We start from the raw sequence: 24,462 nt of genomic DNA, 5'->3' as shown, positions 1-24,462 counted from the left end.
AGTTGATCAGTCTCAGAAGTAATATCTCAGCCTGAATGTGTGTCTGACAGGGCTGGGTGACATAGGTCCTCTCCCTGCTGTACTGCTGGATGAGGTCTGTCCGCTGTGGCTACAGCATCACTCACAACGCGCCATGTTGACGTTGATCTTGTCGCTGAGTTTCTGTATCAGCAGAGAAAGCTCTTCTGTGGCTTGGGACTTGTCCTCGAGGAGCTCGTAGCGTAGGCTGGATATGTCCTGCTTGATCTCTTTCAGTTCACCTGCAAAGGGTGGGGGAGATACACAATCACTGTGAATGGTCACCCTGTTTAAGCATCTGGGGTATGTGTTGGGGGGTTTTAGTTATAGTTTGGGTCTCAGTTTCATGTGTTACACGATTCAGCTCAAGATCTTCAGAGAACTGTTATCAGTTTATAATACCTTAAGTCATTATCTGCCAGATAAGAAATCATTTTTTAAAAGGTCAAATCACTCTTTTTTGGCATTACCTGTTGTTTTATGAATAGGAGCCGAATTTGTTGTTTCCGAAGTTTGTGCCATCTGCAGCACTTGAAATGACTAGACTTCTGTGTGAGCACACCCAAGTACCTGTCAAACTCTGGAACCAGACTGCAATATTTGTGTTTCAAGTGTTTTTTTATTTTATGGGGAATTCATCTCAAGTCCTGTCCAAAAATCAGCATTAGGTGAGCAAAATAATTATGTGACACATTCTGAAAACACTGATGAATAATCAGGTACTGACATGTAAAGGGAACAATGTTTGAAAGTATTGTAATACCGGGGTACATGTTCACTCAGCCAATGGCTGCCCACCACCTCATGACATCATACATGTAACATGATATGCACAGCACTTTCAAAGGACTTACTCCACCAAGGAGGCATTGGGTGTTTGCGGGCTTGTATGCACACACTGAAACTTGCTTTGCAGAACAAACATCCGTGCTTTGCAGGAGACACATCATTCCTTCTAGAATCAAAGGAAATAAAAATGATTCGAAAAACACTTACCTTCATTGACTTCGTCATTTTCCTTGTCAACTTGTGCTTTCAACACGTAACGTTTGATTAGTCTCTTCATTATTTGCTGTAAAAAACAAAGCAAGAAAGGGACACTGACGTTCGACTCATAGACAGATTTCCATCCTTAACCCTTTAAGCTAAGACGTGTACTTGCCTGATAGCGTGTGGGCTGGTTGAGTATGCTGTTGAAGCTATGGGACTCAGCGATGCGCAGGTTTGACTGAGTGAAGAGGTTCAGCTGCGCATAAAAACACAAAAAAAACACAGCATGTTTGTGTGGATTTCCCTTTGTAACCTGTGGTAAGGTGATACAACTGTGTAAAACCAAGCTGGCTAACGCCTGCCATTCTCATTTATATTTCAATATTTCCATGGCACTGCAACAATATTATGATGCGATTTTCAGCAGTGGTGTAAGAAGGCTATGTGTAATCTTTTAGTAGGTCTACGGCTACAACTAACAATATTACAAGGACCAGAGGCTTGGATGCAGGAGGAACACAATGACCCAAACTCTTGCTACATGTATTTTGTATATGAATACGTTATCTATAGATTATCTCGGAAAGGAGCAGGCCCGTACCCTGGATTTGGAGTTGTCCATCCCTAGCTCAATGTCCTTCTTCAGCCTACGGCGCTTGCAGCGGAGCAGGTTGACGACCCTCTTAATGCACTGAAAGAATGACTTGGGGCTGGGGACGATGCTGAAAGGGGGGGGCAGCGTCTTTCCGTTGTCGAAATAGGACAGCCAGAGCTTGGACCTCGCAAACTTCCACTCCACGTCCGCATCGTCCTGCAAGAGGGCAGCAAACTTCTTTCACGGCTGTGGGATGCAGCTTCACACAATGTAATATCACTGGTTTAAACAAACCCTGACATCACAGACTCAGTTTTTACAGACTTGCTTTCAGGGAGGGAGATGTGCAAAATAATATCATATGTGCTTCATCAGACTTTTCAACAGAGAACATGGCATAGAGCAGATAAAGACGTTAACAACTTTTCTATCTATCTATCCACTTGGCTAAGTCCACCAGTATTCAGTACCAGTCAAAAGTTTGGACATACCCAATTATGATAATGGGAAACATGCATTCAAAGACATTTTGATCTAAAGATAAGTTTTGATTTGCTTATAACACTTGTTAACACTTATAACACTTGAAATAGTGAAAATAAAAAAGAAAAGTGTGTCCAAACTTTGACAGGTACTGTACCTGAAGTATGGTTTAATACTGATCACCACAGGTGACCCACCTTTTTGCTGGCTTTATACCACCTCCAAGGTAGTGTCAATGGTGGCTCAAAAAATGGGGGTCAAGCCGGTCAAAAACAGGTTTTTGGTGGCACCATTTTACAATGAAGTGAAGGTGGTCTGAAAGGTGATTTAAAATGACACCATTCAAGGGTGCACATTAATACAGAAAAAAGTCATCTCCAGTGACTCTACTGGTTTATTCCAGAGCATGATTAACTGCACACAGGAGACTGACAGTGAAAGTGGGGCACCCTTTGCTTCATTACACAAATGCTTTGTGACCACATTTATTCATTGTATATACAATATACATATGATCCACATACTATATTGTGTGTGTGCATGCGTGTGATCCTCAATCAGCCTCGGTTTTTGAAACATACTCCTTAGACCTTGTCACCTTGAGTGCGTATGTCCAGTCACGGAAAAAAGAAATTTAAACCAGTGACCCTTTCATCACATAACTGTTGAATGTATGTATGATGTCATAGATAAGAAACCCTTACCTCAATCTCTTGATATGAGCTGTTGATCATGGCGATGAGCATGTTGAGGAGCACCACCACCATAGTGACGTTGTAAATTCCGTACAGCACGTAGCCGATGTTTTCGATGAACTTGTGGTCATACTTCAGCACCACCGAAGACACCTCCGACAGTCCAAATATGGACCAGAACAGTGTCTTGAAACTCTCCTCAACTCTACAGGGCAATGACAAAGAGAGACAGTCTGGTTAGTCACATTTCGTTTTTTTTTTGGTTCCTGTGTCAACCTACAGTTGATGTAAAATCACTATGAATCTAATTAGGAAGCTGTTAAATGGGGAGCAATATCCAATAATTTGTCTTTTCAAGGTTTGTCAACTGCCAAGACTCTTCCCTTGAAATGGGCAAAGCAAATTTCTCAGACTGGGCAAATGGTTGTGCTGTTTTTACTCCTCATAAATGCTGGAGAGAAGGAACCAACGTGAAAGCCTTAGGGTGACTTTGCTCTCAGAAGCAATGGAAGACTTTAGACAAATTTCTACAAAAGCAGTGTTCCCATGTATTGCTTGGCATGCCCAATCCATAGCTACAGTCCAAGACATAGTGCTGAACCTTTCAGACCCCTTTTTGGTTCCATCATTCTTTTTGTTACAGTGCCTTTTGACTTCTATCGTCAACATTTATGTTATTTTTCCTCCCGAGAAACTGACTTGCACAGTGTATAGATACTGCTTTCCCACAAATCGCATGGATGTCGAAAATAATTGTCATCACAGACTGAACTGACTTATTAGAAAATAGCCTGAACACCACAATCGGAAAGCGTTTCATTTCCTACGCCTTGCTGGAGGCAGAGAACCCTCAAGGGAACCCAGTCTGGTGTGAAATTAGTCATTTTTCAGGATCACTACGGTACACACTAGTGGTGTGTGTTTTTCAATTTGATTTGAGTGATGCCTGGCGTTGGGGATGTTTTGGGGGGGAGGTGCTGCCTTTCAGCTTCGATAGACATCTTGCTGAGCACTCAGTCAGGAGCTGTGTGAATGAGATGGGAGTTTCTCTCTCCGTTTTTGCAATATCTAATCCTACATTTCTATGGCACCAAGGGGGCTCTTAACTCAGATATAGATTTTTCAATCAATTCTCCATCAACAGCTGACATTCCATTTGCAGCCTGTGTCCTTCAAAAGGACTCCACTACATGTCTTTTAACCGTTGAAAACCTGTTCAATCTCTGGATTGAGGACCAAAATGCTAAGAGATAACTCAAGGGTCAGCCAGCAGGGGGCAGCACTGCATACTCACGTGGTGAAAGCTGGGTTGACCTTGGCTCCCAGGTAGTAGGAGTAGAGTATGAACATGCCTATCATGAAGGCCAGGAACACCATGATGAACAGGACCATGAACTTGAAGATGTCCTTGACGGTCCGGCCCAGGGAGATCTGCAGTGGGCCAAAGCTCTCGTTGGCTGGCAGGATGTAGGCGATTCGGGAGAAGCTTAGCACCACGGCGATGGCGTATAGCCCCTCTGAGATCAGCTGAGGGTCAGAGGGCAGCCACTTGTCTCGTGCTGGAAGAGAGAGTGGAGAGTGTCCAGCAACATGTGCCATTTGACCCTGCAGTTTTTGCCATGTGTAATTTCATTACACGTTACGCTTTCATACGTACAAACGCATAGTCTAGAGTATCCACGATCTTGTGGAGCGAATCCCTCTTTAAAACATTTCGGACGGTTAACCTACAGACATTTAAAACATTGGCTCCTTTGATGTTTTCTTGTGATTTAAATCTGTGGTGGTTGTAAAAAGGATTAGAGTTTGGATAAAAGGATAAAACATAAGCATGTTAAAACTGTCTATAGCTCATGCATCACACGCCTCTTACCGTAGGTGAAGTACTCAATATCCGGGGGGAGAGTCACCATGGAGAGGTCGCTGGCGTGGATCTTCTCATCTACGTATTGCTGGGCTTTGGTGGCTTGGAGGAAGGCAAGGAACCTGGCGGTGAAGGCTGCGATGAATATGGAGAGCATGCCAAAGTCCAGCAGGTTCCACAGCTGAAGGATGTACTCCCTGGGACCCTCCGTCCACAGCTCCTTGCACTCTGACCACATCATCCCTGGACAAGAGCAAAGCGGGCCTTCAGCACCTTGAGCTGCCTGTTTTTTCATAAGCCTCACTATACGCGTAAACCAGAGGTGTCAGCAGAGCTGAATAGTTTGTCAAACTGTCTCTCTAGATGCAAGCATGTTGAGCTTTTCGTTGGAAAAAGTTGACTTTTTGACTGGAAAAAGTCTCCTGCTGATTAACCTACAAGGTGACTCCAGTTGCCCAGGGACACATGGTCTACTGTTCTCCAGGCCGTCTAACACTTTTATGACACTGACACTGCTTGAACACTTCTGTGAATGCTTAGCTCCTGGAACAGTCCATAAATCAGTATATGACTCAGAGCACCTTACAGTGCCCAGAAAGAACTTGCTATTCTAGAGAAGTTGTTCCATGTTCTGGGAAAACGAGTGTGACTTTTCAATTCATAGTTTCAGTTTTTTTTTCCAGGGAGATGACATTCAGTAAATGAATTAATCAAAGTTTTAAAGTAGTGACCTTCCCAAATCTACAACAGATACGATGAAGGACAGAAAGGAAAAGGTATGGGCACCAAACTCATTCTTCCACTGCACACAACACTACAGGGCAGAAGGGCAAGGTGGCAAACCGTCAAAGCAAAAGAAATGACTTCTTATTTCAAATGCGGTAAAGCAAGTTGAGACCCTTTTCAGGGAGGACCTCTGGGGTCATGTAAAATGATGGTAATGACAGATAATTTTCTCCAATGCTTGACCCCTAGCTCCACAGCAGCACAACACTGACCTCACGAATTCTTCACACTTGACTGGCTGTATCAGAAAACTGTCAGTGCTAATTGGAGAAGGCTGTGAGGCGTGGGTCTGTTTTCAGCCAATCACACGCTACACAGCCCTCTGTACTTCACTCTCAGTAAGTCTGTCTGAGACTACAACAGTCCAGTGCATCTTGACTACGTAGCCCAGAATGTACCCCACCCCACCCCCCTCCAAAAAAGCCCCATTTCTTGTGTTCTTGCACATTCAGAGAGTGAGCATGTTTGAAAGGGCTGCTGTTTTACAGATATAATCCAGAGTGTTACCTATTTACACAGTTCAGCTGTACTCCGTGCTGTACTCTTATCAGGGGGGTCAACGCTCCCCAGTGGTGGAACGAACTCCCTGTCTCGCTACGGACAGCTTCTTCACCCCATTCCTTCAGACGGGGCCTGAAGACGCACCTCTTCAGACTCTACCTAGACTGACTCAGCACACAATTGCTGCCCCCCCCCATCAGTGCTGTCGTAAATTGCTGTGCTTTCTAAATTGTGCTTTTTAAATTGTCTCTTGCTGCCGCCTTTACCCTGACGCTCATTGCACCGTTTGAAGTTGTTGAAGTCCGCCGTTTGAAAGTGTATCGTATTAGTTGCCCTATAGGCTGTAATTGTACACATCTAATAGTACCGTGTCCTCAAACAGACCTTGCTCTCAGCTGAGAACTGTCTCATTGTGAAACTGTACACATCCTGTCCCCGTACTGTCGCTATACTTGCTGTATGCACTTTTGTAAGTCGCTTTGGATAAAAGCGTCTGCTAAATAAATAAATGTAAATGTAAATGTAAACATGGGCAGAATTCCAGGATTCCTAATCCAGGTTGGATAAGACATCCCAGAGGATAGCTTTCCTCCAATTTAAAATCAGAATGAAGGACCCATAATCCCACAGCAGTCTCTATCCTTGCATGCACAGCTCCTGCAATCTGGTATCAGCTGTAAGACCTTGAATACCAGGTCACCATGTCTGTGACCAAGGTTTTCTAAGCCACATTGTACCAATGATTCAGACCACTGAAATGCAACACAACTCCGATGTAGAATCCCAGTGTGACTCACAAACTCATACACTGGAGCGCTATACCAACAAGATGTCTATAAGACATAAAATGACATGGTAACTACATATTTCACAAACTACATATAGTGTATAATAATATCACATTACTTTCTATCCATCAAAGTAAAATATTCATTACCTTTTTAAAGCACATCTTTTTTCTTTATTTCAAGATTGTCGCTTTAAGTCCTCCTTTAAACTCCTTTTAGTATGTTATTTTGTGACAACAAAATTTTCATGATAAATGTTCTCTAATGAAATTGAAATACCAGAACACACAATGAATGAAACTCTGCGGTACCTGCGACCCAGACCATGATGAGCATCTCGGTCCAGCTGAAGCGCGTGGTCTTCACCCGGAAGATCTGCGTGGGGTAGTCGGTGACGGTGACGTTGGGCAGCGTGCTGATGCCCTCGAAGCGGTCGGAGGCGTTGAACACCAGCAGGCAGAGGAAGATGATGAAGGAGGCGGCATGCGCAACGAACTTCATGAAGGGGCTGCGCAGGACCTTTCCCAGCTGGGAGGGGCAGACAGATGCACGGCAGATTCAATTACCATCTCCTAATTATTATTTTAATATCAAATGTAAAAAAAAAACTCAGTGAAAGGAGATGAGGTTGTGTATGGCTTTCTAAATATGTGCAACTAAAAATTTCCTTCAAGGGCACCAGTGCTTTATTTATTTTTAGTTTTTTATTGAAACCTCAGAATCAAGGCTTGGCAAATCTGGACCAGAGGAACTGCTATATGCAATGCCTTGACTGCTTTTCAGTACTCAGGAAAGATCCCCATATCTTTGTGCTCAGTGTCTAAAGGTTTGGGTGATACATTATGTGAGAAATCAGTGTGATTATAGCATTGGTTTCCCCTGCTCAGCACGTTTCCTTTGCAGTAAAGCAGATCTGTCTACCTTTATTTCTAAAGTGAAGTAAGTACCTACCAATGAATCATAAAAGCTGGACCAGCACCCATCCCAAGCATAAATTCTACAGCTATCCAAAGAGCATCCTCATCTGAGGAAATGAAACAAATGGATGACTAAAAACTTAAATCCGAGTAGATCCAAGACACTACATCCAACACCACTTACATCACATAAATACTTGAACCTGACATTTACACCCAGGTATTGCTCCCTAAACGTGCCCTTAGTAGAGAAAAACAAGACTGTGGCTGATTATTTATGTGGGGTAAAGGCTATAATTCTGTTCTTCCCATCAAACACAAGGCTTCTACCAACTGAGGCAGCGCAGGGAGAGTTCCTGAACCAGTGTGACGTACAGCCTCCTTCCACCATATTGACATGCCTTCATTCACTCAAAGTAAAAACAACCCATTCAGCTCTGCACCTGAAGGTCCAATACAATTAGCTTCCCTCTGGATACAAGCTGTAGTCTCTTCTGACGAACACATAAAGGGCTTTGAACCCACTTCCATTAGGCAGACTGATCAATGATGTCCTCTATAAAGTGAAATGCCCTGCTGAACTGTAATTAGTCTGTAATTGTTTTTTTTAATAGCATATTTCTATTATTTAGTATGATTGTGTATCTATTGTATTATGTTTTAAATTGGATCTTGCTGCTGTGCTGTCTTGCGTTTTGTACCGTGCACCATGTACCCAGCATCACAAAAGAGATTCTTGGGAGAATAAGGTTATTTGGATGTGATTCAACACTTTTTTGTATGAGACTGTGTGTGGATTTACTGGATGTGTGGTGTGGTGTACTGGATGTGTATTGTATTTTTTTTTCCCTCAGAACGAAACTGAAGTCAGTACTGCTAGGCTGAGGAGGAGGGAGGGGGGGTGGTGGAGGGAGAAGGGGTTCATACCCTGCTGCATGGGGCAAACCAATATCCCACAGCCAGGAGGGGCAGCCCCAGGGCCACCACTAGCACCACCAGGCATTTCACAGCAATGGTCTGCTCCCTCAGCCCCGAGAGGTTCTCGTACCAGATTGTCAGCAACTGCTGCTGGCAGTTGGGATGGGCGACGAACTGCAGGAAGGAAGGGAAAAAAAAAAGAAAAGGAAAAAAAAGGGAAAGTGCGCATTAGATAACGCAAGCAAACGGAAGCTGGACGCAGCCCATAATCTCTGAGCGGCCTTGGCCAAGCACCGTGGCAACCGGTTGGCTTCATTTGCATTTTGAGCGGGGCTGCTAGTGAGAGGGGCTGTCTGTAATCACATTAAAAGGCCTGATCAAATCTGGGCAAATGTATCATGCGTGCTGCTGACTGTGGCTCTAACGAGGCCTGGAGAAGTGGCTTTCCCCGTCTGAAAATGGAACCGTTCAATCAAACCTCCCAGACCGATTACCAAAAGAGAGGTGCAGAGAGGACAGCGGGGTGTGTAGAGGCAGGGGCCCTAAGGTGCCACAGCTTTGTGTGTTCAAAAGAAGCGTCTCAGCTAGCTGTCAATTTAGATCTGATGTGTCATCTAGCTAAACATTGATTTTGCTTAATCCGCCAGAGAAATGAAAACCAGGGACAGCTGTTGCAATGTAAAGGCTGGAATAGCGAGAAAATTGTATGAATGTACGTATGAATGAATTTAATGTACATGTAAATGTAATAGCCAAAATGTAGACTGTGATTTCTGGGTCTGAGAGAAGCATATCATCACCTGTGGGGAGAAAGGTGGCATCCTTGTGTGCATGCGCTAAGCTGGATAAAAGAGCTAGGTTAATTAATCAAACTCCTCCGAGCTGAGGTGCTGTAATATTAACGGCTGCCCCACATACGGTAATCATTCTCAGTCGGTGCGAGGGAAGTTGCGGCTAAATTGAAACTGTGCCTGACTAATTAGGTCTTCAGGAGTAGCTTTGCACATTACAGAACATCATCAGAATTCAAGACCCGAAAGGGGGGGGGGGGGGGGGGGGGGGGACCATGAATAAAGAACAACACCACTATTATTATCAATTCTTCTGAGTGGGGGAGGAGGGGGGGTGGCCGACAGCATGCTGTTTGTGAACACTGGGAAGAGCGGTCTCACATATCTCATACTGACACTTCCTCCGGAGCTCCTGCTCCCCTCCCCGGAGGAATGGTCTAAATGCCAAGGCACTCTTGTGGGTAGGATAGTGAACTCCTTCCACAGAGGTGTGGGTGAAAATTGACTGCAGCCGGTGTGTTTTCTCACTATGAATGGTGGGTTAAATGGCCCATTCATCACACCTTGGCTGCACGTGGCTCTTTGCAAGGAGGAGGGTTGGCGGTCTCTCCCTGGATACACAGCTGCTGTTCCTTCAGGGCAAAACCACTGATAAAAAAGCCTATACGCGAAGACATTTACACAAAGTATGTTTTTTTTAAACATACATAAATATTAAAAAGAAGAAAATGGTTCAAATATGTGATTTACACACTGACTATCTGGCGACATATGGGAAAATATAATATGAAGAACTGCGTGGAGATCTGGTGTCCCGATAAAGCTCGGGTGGAAATCGGGGTAAAGACCACACCGCGGAACGTCTTCGTGTTCATGGGTCAAATGAGACACTCTGGTTGTATCAACCCGCACGGCCGCAAGACGGATTAGCGCCTGTGAATCTAGACAAGTCAGAGCAGGGGTATGAGCTCTTAAACTCCTGGAAAAAAGCCTGACACTGCTGCTTTTAAAGTCAGTGGGCATTCACTATTCCTTATGCTAATTACACATAATATGCGTGACTATCTAACTGAAGAACACTTGGTATTCATCATCATATGAATAAGGAGAAGAACAAACCTGTGTGTTTACAAGCGGTTCATGAATACAACATGATTTTTTGGACAAATTTTTCTCAAGAACAAAATATGATTGTTTCTACAAACATGTGTACCAGTGTGGCCTCGTGTACAGCTGTGTATGACACAGTTAACAGTGCAAAAGCATTTTTATCTCAATGTAATTTTTGTGTTTGAAACACACAAGCTAAGGAGAGACTTTCTTAGTCCAGGAAAATGGGTGCAAGCTGGAATGATCAAGCAATAGGCGCTATGTGCTGGTAATTTCCACAGTGCAGAGTGAATCTGGACACCTTCAGGACTGAGGCCTTCCAGGACCGAGGTCACCTTTGCCTGTGCTGTGCTATTAAATGAAGATAAAGCAGAATGAACAATACATGTCTGCTATTGGTTAGCGGGCATGGCTCAGACCTTGGGCGTATATGACTCATTCCCAGAGAGACTCTTTAGGAGTAAACATTAAGGTTCCACTACAAGGTGTTATTTGTTCGAGCGTTAAAAGTCCCTGTTGTAGTTAGCATTTCTGCTGAGGAGTAAAGCTCTCTCTAGGGGAGATGCTGGATTGAATCTCCCCCAAGGCTCCACTTCCCCATGGGCTACGGCCCCCTTGCAAAGCAGAAAAAGGCCAAGAGAAAAAAAAAAACACCCCGCAGTTTCGTGGTTTTGGAACTCACTGGTAATGTGCGACACAGTCTAGGTCTTGCAAGGACATTCAAGCAAGTCCACCATGACCACATATTCTGAACTGTTCTGTCAGGGGGTTCTGATACCACTAAAGTATAAACTCAGTGGTTGTCCTGCTGTATAACACTGTTTTTCATATTTCTTAAGAACTCCACAGTAATAACGGAGTACGCTTTAGGGCAGAGAATTGCAGGGTCAAGCTGTGCTGTAAAGGGGCCTGATTGAAGCTACTGCAGGGGCAGGAAAGCTCTTTCAGTGATTAAAAAGCACAGGGTAGGAGAAATCAGGCTAACCCCTGCTGTGTGGCTACAGACACCCCCCAGGACATTGTGGAAGCTGTGTGAAGTGCCAGCGAAGCATCTCTAGCAGTCAGACACTGACCTTTTCCAGCGGCAGAGGTTATACTGGCTGACCACATCGGCATTCAGATCTATTCCCCATGGGTCCTTGAATCTATGCGAGTCCTTGACAACTTTTTGGCCTTGCATAAACTGATAGGAATCAATGATGGTACACACAAAAGTATGGAGAATGGAGGGCTAACCTTCTTGACCTCATACTTGATGGCCAGCTTGACACGGCTCAGGAGGGAACGTAGGTGCTGTCCCTCCTCCAGTTCAGCGCTTACGTCCCCATTCAAGATGGCCTCCACCTCCTCAGTGTCACGACACAGGTCCAGCACCCCCACCACGAAGTCCTTACACTGCATAGACAGCTTGCGATAATCATTCTGGGCAGTGGAAGAGGGGGTGAAAACAGGGCTGGTTAGAGCAGGTGACAGGTGAATTCCAAATGCATGTGCTTAATTAAATACATACAAATAAAATGGAAGTGAGTGAGTGCTGGAGTATCTTTATATGATAATGGATCCTTTAATCATTGTATCTGTTAACAGTTTAAGGGTAATGTTTCAAATGCCTTCTTGCTGGTATTTATGGAAAAGCCTGAGTTGTTCTGAGGATGATAGTAAATTACTAAAGAGAATTTAATCCGTTTCTGCTTGTTCAGCAAACTGGCATGATTTTCACTCTGCCTCTGCGAGCTCTCTCTGGACCTCCAACCCCAACCAATATGGAGAATGGGAAACCAATGGCGTAGAGAAATGATTTACTGAATAGTGGCTCTGTTGTGAGCAGTCCAGACTTGCACATTTCCAGGTACAGCTTAACAGACTTCCCCACAGCCAGCCCTCCTGAATGATTAAAGAGTGATTTTATTGATGCATATTTACAACAACAAATGAGGGAAAACTGGAAGGACATCCTAACCAGGGCTGAATTTTACTAGCAGAAAATAAGATTGTGTATTCTTTTCCTTTCCTTTCTTGGGTGTATTGATGGGACTAGGTGAGTTATGTAATTCTGACTGTTTGTCTGTGATAATGTATAAGGTGATAAAAATGAGCTTCAATAAGTGCCATTTTATTTATATAAAAAAAACAAAACAAAACTCAGTGTAGCTGTAGTTTCTGATTCTGTGATTCGAAAGCACTTTTTACACAGCAAGAGTGTTGCTGCAGTTAAAAAAGACAGGATAAAAAGAGAATAGCAGATCCAAGAAAGAGGGGACAAATAATCAGAATGAAGACTAAATTACTACTGCCCTTCATCTCCCTTCTCACAATCCTCCACTTATTTACATCACCTGGTCTTCTTAATTAGGAGGTGTGGCCAATCAATCAGCCAAGTATCCAATATAGAAAAATTCTCTTGCACATGCACATTGTCATGCATGCATAAATTGACAAGTGCTGAAAGCTGTGACTAAAAGAGTTTTTTCATGGTTTGTAAAACTACATGAGAACTGTTTTGTACTGTTTGGGGCCAATAAAAAAATCGCATTCATACACCAATATTTAAATTAAAACTCAGAGGAAACCTTTGTCCATTACAGTGATGATTGTATGATCTTCACAATTATTAATGTAAGAATGATAAAAAGAAGATGATGTGTAAACATAACTCAGAAAGGAAAGAGATGAAAAGTATCTCCTCTCCACTATGGTTACGAATCACTCCCACATTTGTTGTCCTTTTGTGAGAACATCAATAAAATCTCATTTTTTTAATCTAACAGGGCTGGTATAAAGATGCTGAGGAAGAGGAAAACAAATTTCAGGATGCAACCTGTGATCATATTTTCGTACCAGACAGACAGGGTGCACTAACCCCTACTTTCCATCCACACTGTAATTCTATTTGACCTTGGTTCTGTTTCTCACAGAGCGCTGCTCTTCCACACAGCAGATTGCTCTCTGGTTAGCTTATATGTACAACAACTGAGAACAATACATGAATACCAATGTACACCAAGAAACATTATATTATCATATAATCATTATTATCATATTCACGTTATAGACACAGAAGCAGAAAAGTATCTGCTTTCCTCCCACAGTAACTGGTATCGATACATTGTGTGAGGCATCTGTTTAATTAGTGCTTCTGGCCAAAAGTCAAAATGCAGCCATAGTGTATTTTCTCAGATGAGCTCTGAGTACCCTGAATTCCTTGAAACTCAAACAGCTTGCAAGTGATACAGCTAAAGAATTTTTCTTGTATTTGCAGTGCTTTAGGGTATATTTATTTTTCACTCAAATTTTCCTATGCCAAGAAAGAGACGAAAAAAGACAGCCACAAAAATTCTCAAGGATAATAAGTTTCAATAGCAGAAAATACCATCCGAATACGCTTGGGGCAAAGCAAATCTGTCCCAACACCATAAAAGTGTAACTTGAAGTGAGGTGGTTGAAAGAATGGAAGAACCGACTCAATTACACCATCTGGACATTTATCTCGCACTGTTAAATTAAATGCTGGAGTTTTGAGAGAGCACGCATTTAGCATGTGACTGCAATGGTGCAGCCCGGAGCGTGAATGGACTGCAGAATTATTCCCACACACTTCAAACACACAGAGCGCGTTGAAAAATGATAACTTCTGCTTTAAAGGTGATTTTGGGATGGCTGAAAGCTCACATGAACCCACAACAAACACACGGAGCAGTGGAGCCCATTGCCTTTTTGTAAGGAAACACTGCTCTGTAACCATGCATTAAGAATGAGAGAGTAATCAGCTTCAGGCGACCTCCTGCGTATAAGTTACCTTAATTGGATTTTCAGCGTCTCAACAACATTCATAAGGAGCAAGGCATGTACCAGTTGTGAAAAATAGGCTGTGAGCAGTCAAACACTGACGCATGAGTCATTTAGCTTCAGACATAAAAAAAAAAAAAGAGCCAAAAATCATATTCTTTAATTCAAGATGCAAAAAGGAAGATAAATGTAAAGCAAATAAACACAAGAGTGGTGTGCTTATCAGATGTGGGGCACGCCTCTCCGTGCTGAGTCTCTCAGGAGCCTGGGCAGGAAATGAGAATCCCTCAGACGGTGCACACACGGCCCTGTTTCCCCTGTGTCTCTCTGTACAATCCTCCGTGTCATGGGGGAACTATCAGAAAGTAATTTACTGGAACTGATTTGTTTCAACATACAGGCCAGATAAACCCGGAGCAACCTTCGCGACATTAACAGCTATCTGACAAAAAGTAACCATAAAAAAAGTGTAGAAAACAGATTTTCTTAAGATAGTGTGTGGTTATCATGGACAATCCTGTATTACTGGAATAGGAACACTGCAGAGATATATGGTCTACCTCTGCTTTGTCCTGCTCTGACCCTGGTGAACATCCTGTATGTTAGCTCTAGGACGTTGAAGACACCAAGTCTCCTCAGGATGGGCCAAACCTTGACTTATCACAGTGACAGGGTCAAAAAAAAAAAACAGCCCCCTTCTCTGGATTTCCTCATTAAAATCCACAGCGTGAAGCTCTTGACTGCTGTTCAAACATACTACCTGAGCTGAAAACACCATCCCTGCTTATATTGTTCACAGCGTGAATGGCTCACTTCATCACGTGAAGGTGTATAAAAGCAGCCATAGGGAGGAAAAAGTACATCATGTGTCCTGCTAACCTGAGTGCAGAATGAACAAGCCCCCAAAGAACATCAGAAATCAAAGTCAATGTTAACCATTAGGTGTTAGGTTCTACCAGAGCAAAATGCATGGCTTTACCTTTAAATGATTTAAGGAAATGTTTATTGTGGTCATAACAAGGAAATAATGAAAAAAAAAATGCTTTGAAAGTGACAGAATAGGTAACACTGCCATAAACTCATGAGCCAAGTTAATAAATCAGGATGAAATGAGCAAACGATGGATGCAGTTATGATGAAATAATAAAAGAGATGTACTTAATAAATATGTATAACAACATTTTCTATGGATAACAACAGAATTTGAAGATGATGGCAAAAATAAAAGCACACGCCGTTTTCTTTTGTCCCACCTCCTTTTTTTTTCCTTGCTCCCATTTTTTTTTTGTCCCCATCTCCAACATAAATCAAATCTCTAAGCTGTAAGTGGAAAATCGAAGCAGAGGCTGAAAACCTGCCAGCAGTTTCAGAAGACAATGGTAATTACCTCATGGTAATGAAGTCATTAGCTGGTGTGACTCTTAACATTTTTAATCAATGTTAATGAAGTTACGTAGTTAAACATATTTACCAGGGGGAAGCAACTGAGCTGCACCGCCTCTTTTTTATGGCTCTTTTTATCCTGGTGGCGACAGCAGCACACGCACACACACACAAGCACAAAGACACACACACACACGCACACACACACACACACACACACGCACACACACACGAGCACATACATTTTGCAGACATGTCACATGACATGAAACAACAAAGTTAATTGAAAACATGTGCAGCAAATAAAGGAGGCAACAAGGCAGTGGTCAAAAGCTGCCTGCCACTACACATGCTCAAATCAAAGGCACTTCAGCTTGCTAGTTGTATGTTGGATCAAAGTCAAAGTACTTGTGGTCGTTAAGGCAATGCAGTCACAAAAGTAAACTCATCATGCTCTCAAATTTCCGACAACCCAATTGGAGCAAAGCTGTTGACCGTTAGCTTACACCTGGGAGACTGTAGAAACGGTGAGAGAGAAAGAGAGAGAGAGAGCCTACCTTGAACTCCTTCTCGATGTTGGCCAGCTTGGCGAGCTCGTTGCTGAGCTCGAGGGCGGTGAGGACGGGGTCCTCGCTGGAGAGGGAGAGGTACGCGGGGCTGGCCAGCCCCCGGTAGGCGTTGATGCGCGAGCGCGAGTGGCTGAAGGAGTCCTTGCGCTGCTTCTCGGTGCACTCGGCGCACTTGCAGAAGTAGTCGTGCGGCCGCTCGATGCGCGCCCCCTTCATCAGCAGCATGTGCACCACCTCGTACTTCTGGCAGTGGGCGGCCAGGATGATGGGCGTGATGTCGGGCGAGAAGCGGGTGCCGTCCTCGTCGTAGGAGTAGAAGTCGTCGTCCTGCAGCTCGCAGGGGCTCTGCGTGAGCCTCTCGCTGCTGACGAAGGAGGGGTGGTTGAGGATGGCCTCCACGATCCTGACGTAGCCCTTGCTGATGGCCAGCAGGAGGGCGTCGCCGATGCGCGCCAGATTGTCCCTCTTCAGGAGCAGCTCCGTCACCTCCAGGTGCTCGTTGCCCACTGCCAGCTGCAGGGCGTTCTGGCCCATGTAGTCCACGCAGTTGACGTTGAGCGTCCGCGACTCCTCCAGCATCTTGCGCACCACCGGGATGTTGCCGTACTCGGCCGCGTCCAGGAAGCGCTCCTCCTCGGGCGTCAGGCTGGCGCCCCGGTTGTTGAACATGAAGGCCGGGCCCCGCACCGCCTGCCGCCGCCCCTTCTCCCGCAGCATGGTGAGCCGCCGCTGCGTGGGGTTGTCCGCGGGCGTCCTGAAGAGGAAGGGAAGGGGTAGGGCGGGGTCGTTGGTGGGGTTGGTCGAGGGGGAAAGAGGTCTGTTAGCGTTTTGACGGAGCAGTGGACGCTAACGCGGTTGCTGAGGGACTATAAACTGGCTGTACTTACTGAAAGCTGGTGCACTAGCTCTGTTTCATTACCGCTAGCTCGTGTCAGCGGCAAACCTGCGAGGGGTGTCAGGAAGAGAGAGCTAAAAGGGTGGGGTTGGCTGTGGTGCTTTTTTTTTTCTTTTCTTTTCCACATCTAACAGCTACGCCGATCCATGCGTATAACTCTCTTATGCGTTTCTCCCACTTGTGCGAAGGGGTGCAGGCCTTTAATACCTTTTTTTGGAGGGAATCCATGGGTTTCACAATGAGAGGCGAGAGAACACAGCGCAGCTGAGAGGACTCCCGCAGGAAGCGCAAACTCTCACGGCCTTTAATAGCATTTTAATGAAACGCACCAGATGACACCCCTCTGCCACAGGTTTCAGAGACAGATCATCGATTTCTCTGCCAAACGTCCAGCTAACAGCTTCTCAGTCACAAGACCATGGCAAGGCAATTGCGTAAATGTCCTTCTCTCCGCTGACGAAAAGCATTGGGCGGCGGCTCCCTAAATGTACATCATTCCATGAGGCAACATTTATTGTAGGAGGAGCCATCATAAAAAGCTGTTTTAACACATTGCGACTACTGGTCTTCACCAAAACCCAAGCCTTACACTTATTACACACAAACACCTATTTTTTTCCACAACAGTTGCATTGATACTGTATGTTTCATAGCAGTAGCACTGTCTGGACTTAAACACAAACGCTCAAGTTATTAGTCTCCATTCTGACTCCTGTTATCAAATCCACCCTTTCAGCCATGTCTATCCTGTGTTTGGCAGCGATACAAAGCCGTCCGCACAATATGGCTTTTAATTGGACTTATCATTTGATCACTTATCAAAAATGTAATTATACCAAACAGAACTGCACTCCCTACTTCTGTTAGGCAAATATTTTTCCAAGGACCATTATGACCGTAAAGACCATTTATTTGAATGTGAATCGTCTTCACTGACCCTTTGGGGATTATTCTAGTATATAGGCACCAGAGTGGTATAGATATTAGGGTTTTGTATAGTAGGCTTAAAGTCTGCATGAGACACTGCTGTGGTACTCCTAAACAAGCTGCTTAAGCTGAATTGCCTCAGAATATCCAGTGGTAGAAATTGATACTATTTAGGGGTGCTGTCACATGTAACAGCAATAATCAGTTGGGTTGCATTATATGAATACTGAGGCTAATCTGAAATGCCATCTGATCACGTATTCTTCGGAGGGTAGACTTGCAAATTAGCTGTGTAGAAACAGCAGTCTGGGAAAGAAGCAGTCTGCACTCATTGTCAAGAAACAACTCAAACACGCAGTCTACGCAGAAAAAAAAATCTACTAATTTGTGGATGCAGTTACTTAAAGCAACTGTTTATGTGAAATGCTTGCCACAATCTGAATATCATATTCAATTTATGAATACAAATAATTGATAACAACAGTACAATGTTTCTTATAACCCTGGCAAAGATAAACTGCTAATTGTTGAATTGTTGCAGTCCTACAGCCATCTCTCCTTACAAGTGCAGGCATTTTTCTCAATCATTGTCTTCCGTTTATATATTTCCCCAGCAACCGAACAGCACAACCCAGTTACCATGACAATTCTTAAGTGTATGTACAAGATTATAAATCATGTGGAAGGAGGAATGACAAAGTGACTGAGCTAATTAATGGCATATTCAAATCTGTCATACAAATCAAATTCAGAATCAATACTACATTCACCATGATTTAAAAAACCTGTAGGGCATCCATAACACATGGCATGAAATTACAAAGAACGATATAAATGACTGAAAAATAACTGAAAATGCAAATCATAGAGGCTCACTGACATTTTAGCCGAGAGTTGACAAAAGCCTGTGTTTCCATTGGTCAGTAGCGACCTAAACGAAGTCTCATTTGGAATGTAAAAATTCACTGATCCCTCCTCAAAACTAAAACTTACCCTTGAGTAAAAAGGAGCAATTCAGTAAAAACAGGAATTCAAAATGTAATACAAGCTTTGTGTAAGAAACGCCCTTTTCACTTCTCTACTGAGCAGGCAGTTCTGGATCCAGTACGTTTGGTGTCCACACGCATGGATACCAGGCTGACTACACGAGGTGTTGGGAGCCACCACCATTTCTCATGGGCAAGAGTTCTCTACTGAAATCAGCTTTCCCCTGCCAAAGTGTAGCCATCATGGGACACCACTGGAACAAAACACCCTAATCTTAAATAGTGAAATAACTCTGTAATTTGTACTTGAATCATGCATCATATTTTAGCCTGTGCCAGGCGTGCTTTTGAGTGCTGATAGTGTCAGGTTTCTGACCTTGTGAGTATTTGCCCTGTACAGGTGAAAATGCCCACTCAGCACTTCACCTTGCCTCCCTCCCCCACCCAGCAAAATCAACAGTATTGAGCAGAAACAGGAAGACCACACAATGCCAGTGATATTCTGCCATGTGTATCAATGTGACATACTTTTGCTTTAAACTGAAAAATTAAGGCTTAATGATTTCTCAGAAGCTACAAATTTTAAAATTAAATTTCTATTATATTATTTAAAATTCTATTTTAACAACAAACAAAACAATGCCATTCACAGTATATAGATATTTCATAACTGTATGTAAGGGTATATCAAGTAAAGTAAGTGCAAGGACAACAGTGAAACTTCCCCATTCTTTTTGTCATAACCTTGTGAAATTATATATAATTATGCAACTAGCAAGTCATAATCTGGAATATTTTGTTTCCCTGGTAAAGATATATAATTTGATTTCATATGATAGAACCATTTTAACTTTATAACAATAATGTCACACTAGACCCATAACAAGTGTGACACATGTACCGTTCTACAATTCTAACACTTGAATTGACCAGATGTAAACTTTTACTTGATTGTTCTCATGTATCTAAATATACATTAGTGCTGTAAAAATCTAACGTAACCAAAATGTTAAGCTTCCCAAATTCAAAACTCTTTGGGACTCAATGTTACCATTATTTCACACAAAAATATTTTGAAATATCCTTTCAAGGTATTTTTAAAATAAATTAGATGAAGTATCAATAAAATTTTGGATGACACTGTTTTACATTTTAGATCTAAAAGCAAAAGCACATTCATATTCAGGGCATATTCATTTGTTTTAACTAATACATGTTCATTGGAACAAATCCTTAATATTAAATAGTCTACAATGAACGTCATTAAATGTTAACTGTTTTGCTTGTAATTTAAACTACACTACACACACAAGTGCAAAAGATCAGTTAAAAGCAAACACAGACGGTCCAGGTTCTTGAACATTTAAAAGCAATTCAGCAAGGACCGGAGAGATACATTTTAAAGGTTTCAATGTGAATAACGTCCTTAACATAAAAATGACAAAAAGAATCGAGGCAAAGTGCAGCTGTTCAGGAGTTCTTACACTGGGAGGCAGAAACCATATTGCCTCGCATTCCAGCCAAACATAAAGCCATACTCATACGCACTGCACCAGATCGCCTCAGGCTATGGAGTCAGAATACTGGATTTTTGAGCCATATCATTTTTCATAAATAACACCCCTGCTAGCTTTTTATGTTGTTAGCAATTCCTACCCTAAGCATTAACCGCATGCAATAGCAATGACTGCCATGGCACAGTGTCATGATGACACAGATGTATGAAGTGTACTTCTGGGCTGAGCAGGCAATTCAAGGCAATAGAGCCTGATATGACTACTGTTGCTAAAACAAACCCAAAGAAGACCCAAAGGAAAGAAAAAACCGGCTAATGTGACAGAACAGAATAAAACTCGCGTTCCCTAGTTTAGAATCCTATCATTCATTCTGGTGTCGGCTGAATGCTTTATCACCTGTGTGGAGATTGAGTACCTGCAGTGTATACTGCTGAATGACTCAGGTTGCAGAATGCATACAACCCAGTAATCACAGCCTCAATGAGACAGCAAAAGTGAGGGACAAGGTCAGGTGGAAACCTGTCTTAATAGATTTGAATTTCAGCTCACTAAGACCTAGATGAGATCAAATGCTCCCCAGACTCTGCCGGAGCTCTTCTTGCATACTAGAGAGCTCAAGCCGATCGTGACAAATGCCACTTCTCTGATCACTAGAGGCTCCTGTTGGTGGTAGTATCATGTTAACAATTTTCAATATGTCTGTCTCCCCATAGCCTAACGTTTCCATTCTTCATCTCACCACTAATTGGCTGATGAAAGATGCTAGTGCCCTCTCTTAGTCAAAATGAGCCTTGATAACAAATCATTCAACTGCATCACTAAAACATTGTATAACAATCAATAAATCATTTTAAATAGCACAATAATTTAAAGAAGAATACCATATATAATAAGAATACCATACCATTACTTAGGGTATTCATACAATGGCTTATAGCGTTCAATCATTAAAAAAAACATTTTATTTATTATTATAATCATTTTATAGAACTTTCTTACATTTTGTTTGGAGGACATAATTATAATAATTTGACACATATATGCTGAGACTCCAAAGTACTACAAAGTAGTGTTTTCAATATATGGAGGAGTGGTGGTGTGGTTGCCATAACGAAACTGACCATATGTACCAGACTTCAGTCATTGCAACAAGCCTCAGCTACTGTTGTTATCACCACGGGGGAGACAGCACGCTAATCAAAGCAAAGATTTAAAACAGTGACAAGGTCCTTCTCTCCCCCCACCACAGCCTCACCAAACACCCGAAAATCTCCGGCTAATTATGTCTGACGAGTGGGACAAGTATGGGGCTACGGCGTAGCACGGAAAGGCGCAGGGCTCGGAACCGAAAGGTTGCTGGTTTGATTTCCTGCACAGTTGTTGTACCCTTCGGCAAGGTAATTGTCCAGCTGTATAAAAAGATAACATGTAAAAATTGTAAATCGCTCTGGATAAGAGAGTCTAAATGACAATAATGTAATGTGAAATAAAAAGCTGTTTGACATAACTTAGAGAGAAACTAATGCGGCTGCGCCTCTACCTTGAGACCTTCCACGGAGACTACACGTTACACAGCGAACGGCACCGGCACCGGCACCGTTTTCTCACACACAGAACGCCCGACTAACACCCTGCACGCATGCCGGGTCTGCGAGTGAGATAACGAGTGGGTAACACATCGCCCATTTCAACAACAAATTAGCAACCCTCATCCATCATTGTTAACAGCTCTGGCAATCCTCATCCTAAATAAGAATAATCAACCCAGCCAAAAAAGTCCCCTACGTTACTAAGAACAAAAGCTAGTCTAATCACATACAAGCAACTTCTACTACAGTGTTGTATTACAAGTGGTCAATTTAAATTAACCGAAAAGTAACCGCTCGGTGGCGCTACGAAATTGGGGAAAATCCACAAATGCTTTATTTCTCCACAATTTTAATAACCAAATTAGAAAACCTCTCTTGCAATATTTAATTTAATTTAGTTGTCAGTTGATAGTTATACTGCGCGATTAATTAATGCAATTATAAAATAAAATTTAGTATGTGGAGGTTCGCCACAATGAATTAGTTACTCACTTTAAATTGCTTTGCATTTCATTTAAATAAAACAGTAAATAACATAAATAAATTCATATTTGGATATGTTTATTCATATTTAGATATGTCTATCCAGGCATGAAATCACAAAGTTGTCAAGACTGAAAAGAACACGGATATGTATTAGTTCTTTGTAATTTGTTTCCAGTTATGGTACCTAGTAGGTTTGCTGTACTCACATATTGTACTGATAGTATCCAGACGAGTCTCTGACCGTTTTTACGGATTTTAAATTATGTGCGTCCACGCCGCCGTTTTCCTCCTTCCAGCCCTGCTCATTTTCCGCTTCAGAAGAAGAAATGCGCTTCTGATACTTTCTGCCTTTCGCTGACATGCAGGCAAATCGCTATCCCTTTTTCCCAGCTCTTTACGGCGTCTTAAATTGTGTACGCCTTCCGAAGCTCCGGGACGTAACTGGAGGTGCTATCCTCGCTGGTACCGTGTCTCACCCCTTCAAACGGGTGCTGCTCACTGCTCAATAGTTTGCACGAGTGAACTGCAGGAGACGTTGTGCGCCGCGAGTCCTTCTCAGGTGTGAGACTTCATCATTTACACCATACTCATCCTCGAAGGCGCAGTAAGTGGTTCGACTATATGGGGACCCAAGTTCTAAAAAAATAAAGGCTAGCTTAAAATAGTATGCGATGTTTTTCTTCCTTCCTATTGACTTTAATTACACCTTAATTGTTTGGGTTTTGTTAACACATACATGAGTCATTCATCAGAGCAGAGGTCAGTGGAGCTGGTAATATGCAAAAGCATACACTGTGAAATATTTGAAATGAGGAATTATTTGAATAGATGCACAGCAAAAATGGGAAATTAAAAGTGAAAATCTCATCCTGACAGCATGTTCCTCTTTTTCAAACACCCTCATACTTCAGTGAGTGCAGCCGTCTGCATCAGGCGGAAAAGCAAAGCTTTTCACTCCCCAGGTTCCCCAGTCGGCTGCTGCTCCGTGTCCGACGTAGATATCCTGAAATCAGCGGGGGGGGGGGGCTCCCATATGAGCGCTGCCAGGCTCCTGCCATCTGCGCTGAAGGAGAGCCCCCCACCCCCACCCCCTCAGCCCCCCCCCCACCACCACCACCCACTGCTGGCAGTGACCCCGTATGACCTGGAAGTAGTCACCGTTAGTCCTTACTCAGCTGCTCTGACCCAGCTAAGCACTGTGCCCCCCCCCCCCCCCCCCCACCACCATGCACCCCCACCCCACCCCTCACCCTGTGTTGCTGTGTATATCATGTAGGGACATGGGCACCTCTGTAGTTGTACGAAACTGCCACGATAGTGTGACACTCCATCTGTGTAGATCAGCAGGTGGGATGGTTCTGCACCGGAGGTGAATTGGTTTTGTTCCCAAGGATTCTAAACCCCCAGGTCCTGCCCTTAGGAATCAGTCCCATGTGTTCCTCCCCCACATGTCCCCTCTCACAGTGGGGCCTGAGGGCCCCCCCCTCTTATCTGGGACAACATTCTCACAAATGACCATCCCCCAGTACCCCTGCATGGGTGCCCGTCATGCTGCCCCCGCAAACCTCTTTTCCTCAGCTAGCTAGGAATGTTTTAACAATGCTGGAGTCACACTGGATTACTGTCAATGCATTGTCACATTGGCAGTATGAAAATGCTTTCCTGGTAACTGTGCCCCAGGCTGGTCAAACAGATGATTTTTTTGTAAGAGGAGGAAATTCACGCACTGTAGGGCAGACCTCCAAGTGTGGGTGCAGCAGACAGGCTTCCATTTTCGTTTGACCACACTGTGGATTAACCAGACAGAGTCTCAAGTTTGTGATCTAATGTCTATGCAATTGGCCTTATTTAAACACCAGTCTGAATAC

General features: G+C 43.3%; 1 protein-coding gene across 3 annotated transcripts; it reads right to left on the bottom strand.

Moving 5' to 3' along the window:
* Positions 1-43: 43 nt before the first annotated feature.
* LOC118793373 (short transient receptor potential channel 3) lies at positions 44-23,137 on the bottom strand. 3 transcript variants are annotated; one of them, XM_036551530.1, is made up of 13 exons: positions 22,801-23,137; positions 16,183-16,948; positions 15,714-15,764; positions 11,693-11,878; positions 8,565-8,729; positions 7,032-7,248; positions 4,655-4,888; positions 4,076-4,340; positions 2,791-2,986; positions 1,610-1,819; positions 1,181-1,264; positions 1,015-1,090; positions 44-260 (listed from the first exon to the last, which is right to left on the bottom strand). In XM_036551530.1, exons 1-13 carry the CDS (start codon positions 22,953-22,955, stop codon positions 118-120), a joined length of 2,748 nt encoding a protein of 915 aa, XP_036407423.1. In that variant the 5' UTR covers positions 22,956-23,137; the 3' UTR covers positions 44-117. The 3 variants fall into 3 exon arrangements, with proteins under 3 accessions (XP_036407423.1, XP_036407424.1, XP_036407425.1); XM_036551531.1 differs by lacking the exon at positions 15,714-15,764; XM_036551532.1 differs by lacking the exons at positions 15,714-15,764; positions 22,801-23,137 and adding an exon at positions 17,082-17,234.
* Positions 23,138-24,462: the final 1,325 nt, after the last annotated feature.

Source organism: Megalops cyprinoides, chromosome 18, assembly GCF_013368585.1.
Source record: "Megalops cyprinoides isolate fMegCyp1 chromosome 18, fMegCyp1.pri, whole genome shotgun sequence".
Lineage (NCBI taxonomy): Eukaryota > Metazoa > Chordata > Actinopteri > Elopiformes > Megalopidae > Megalops > Megalops cyprinoides.
The sequence above is the reverse complement of the archived record's forward strand: the minus strand, read 5'-3'. Positions and strand labels throughout refer to the sequence as shown.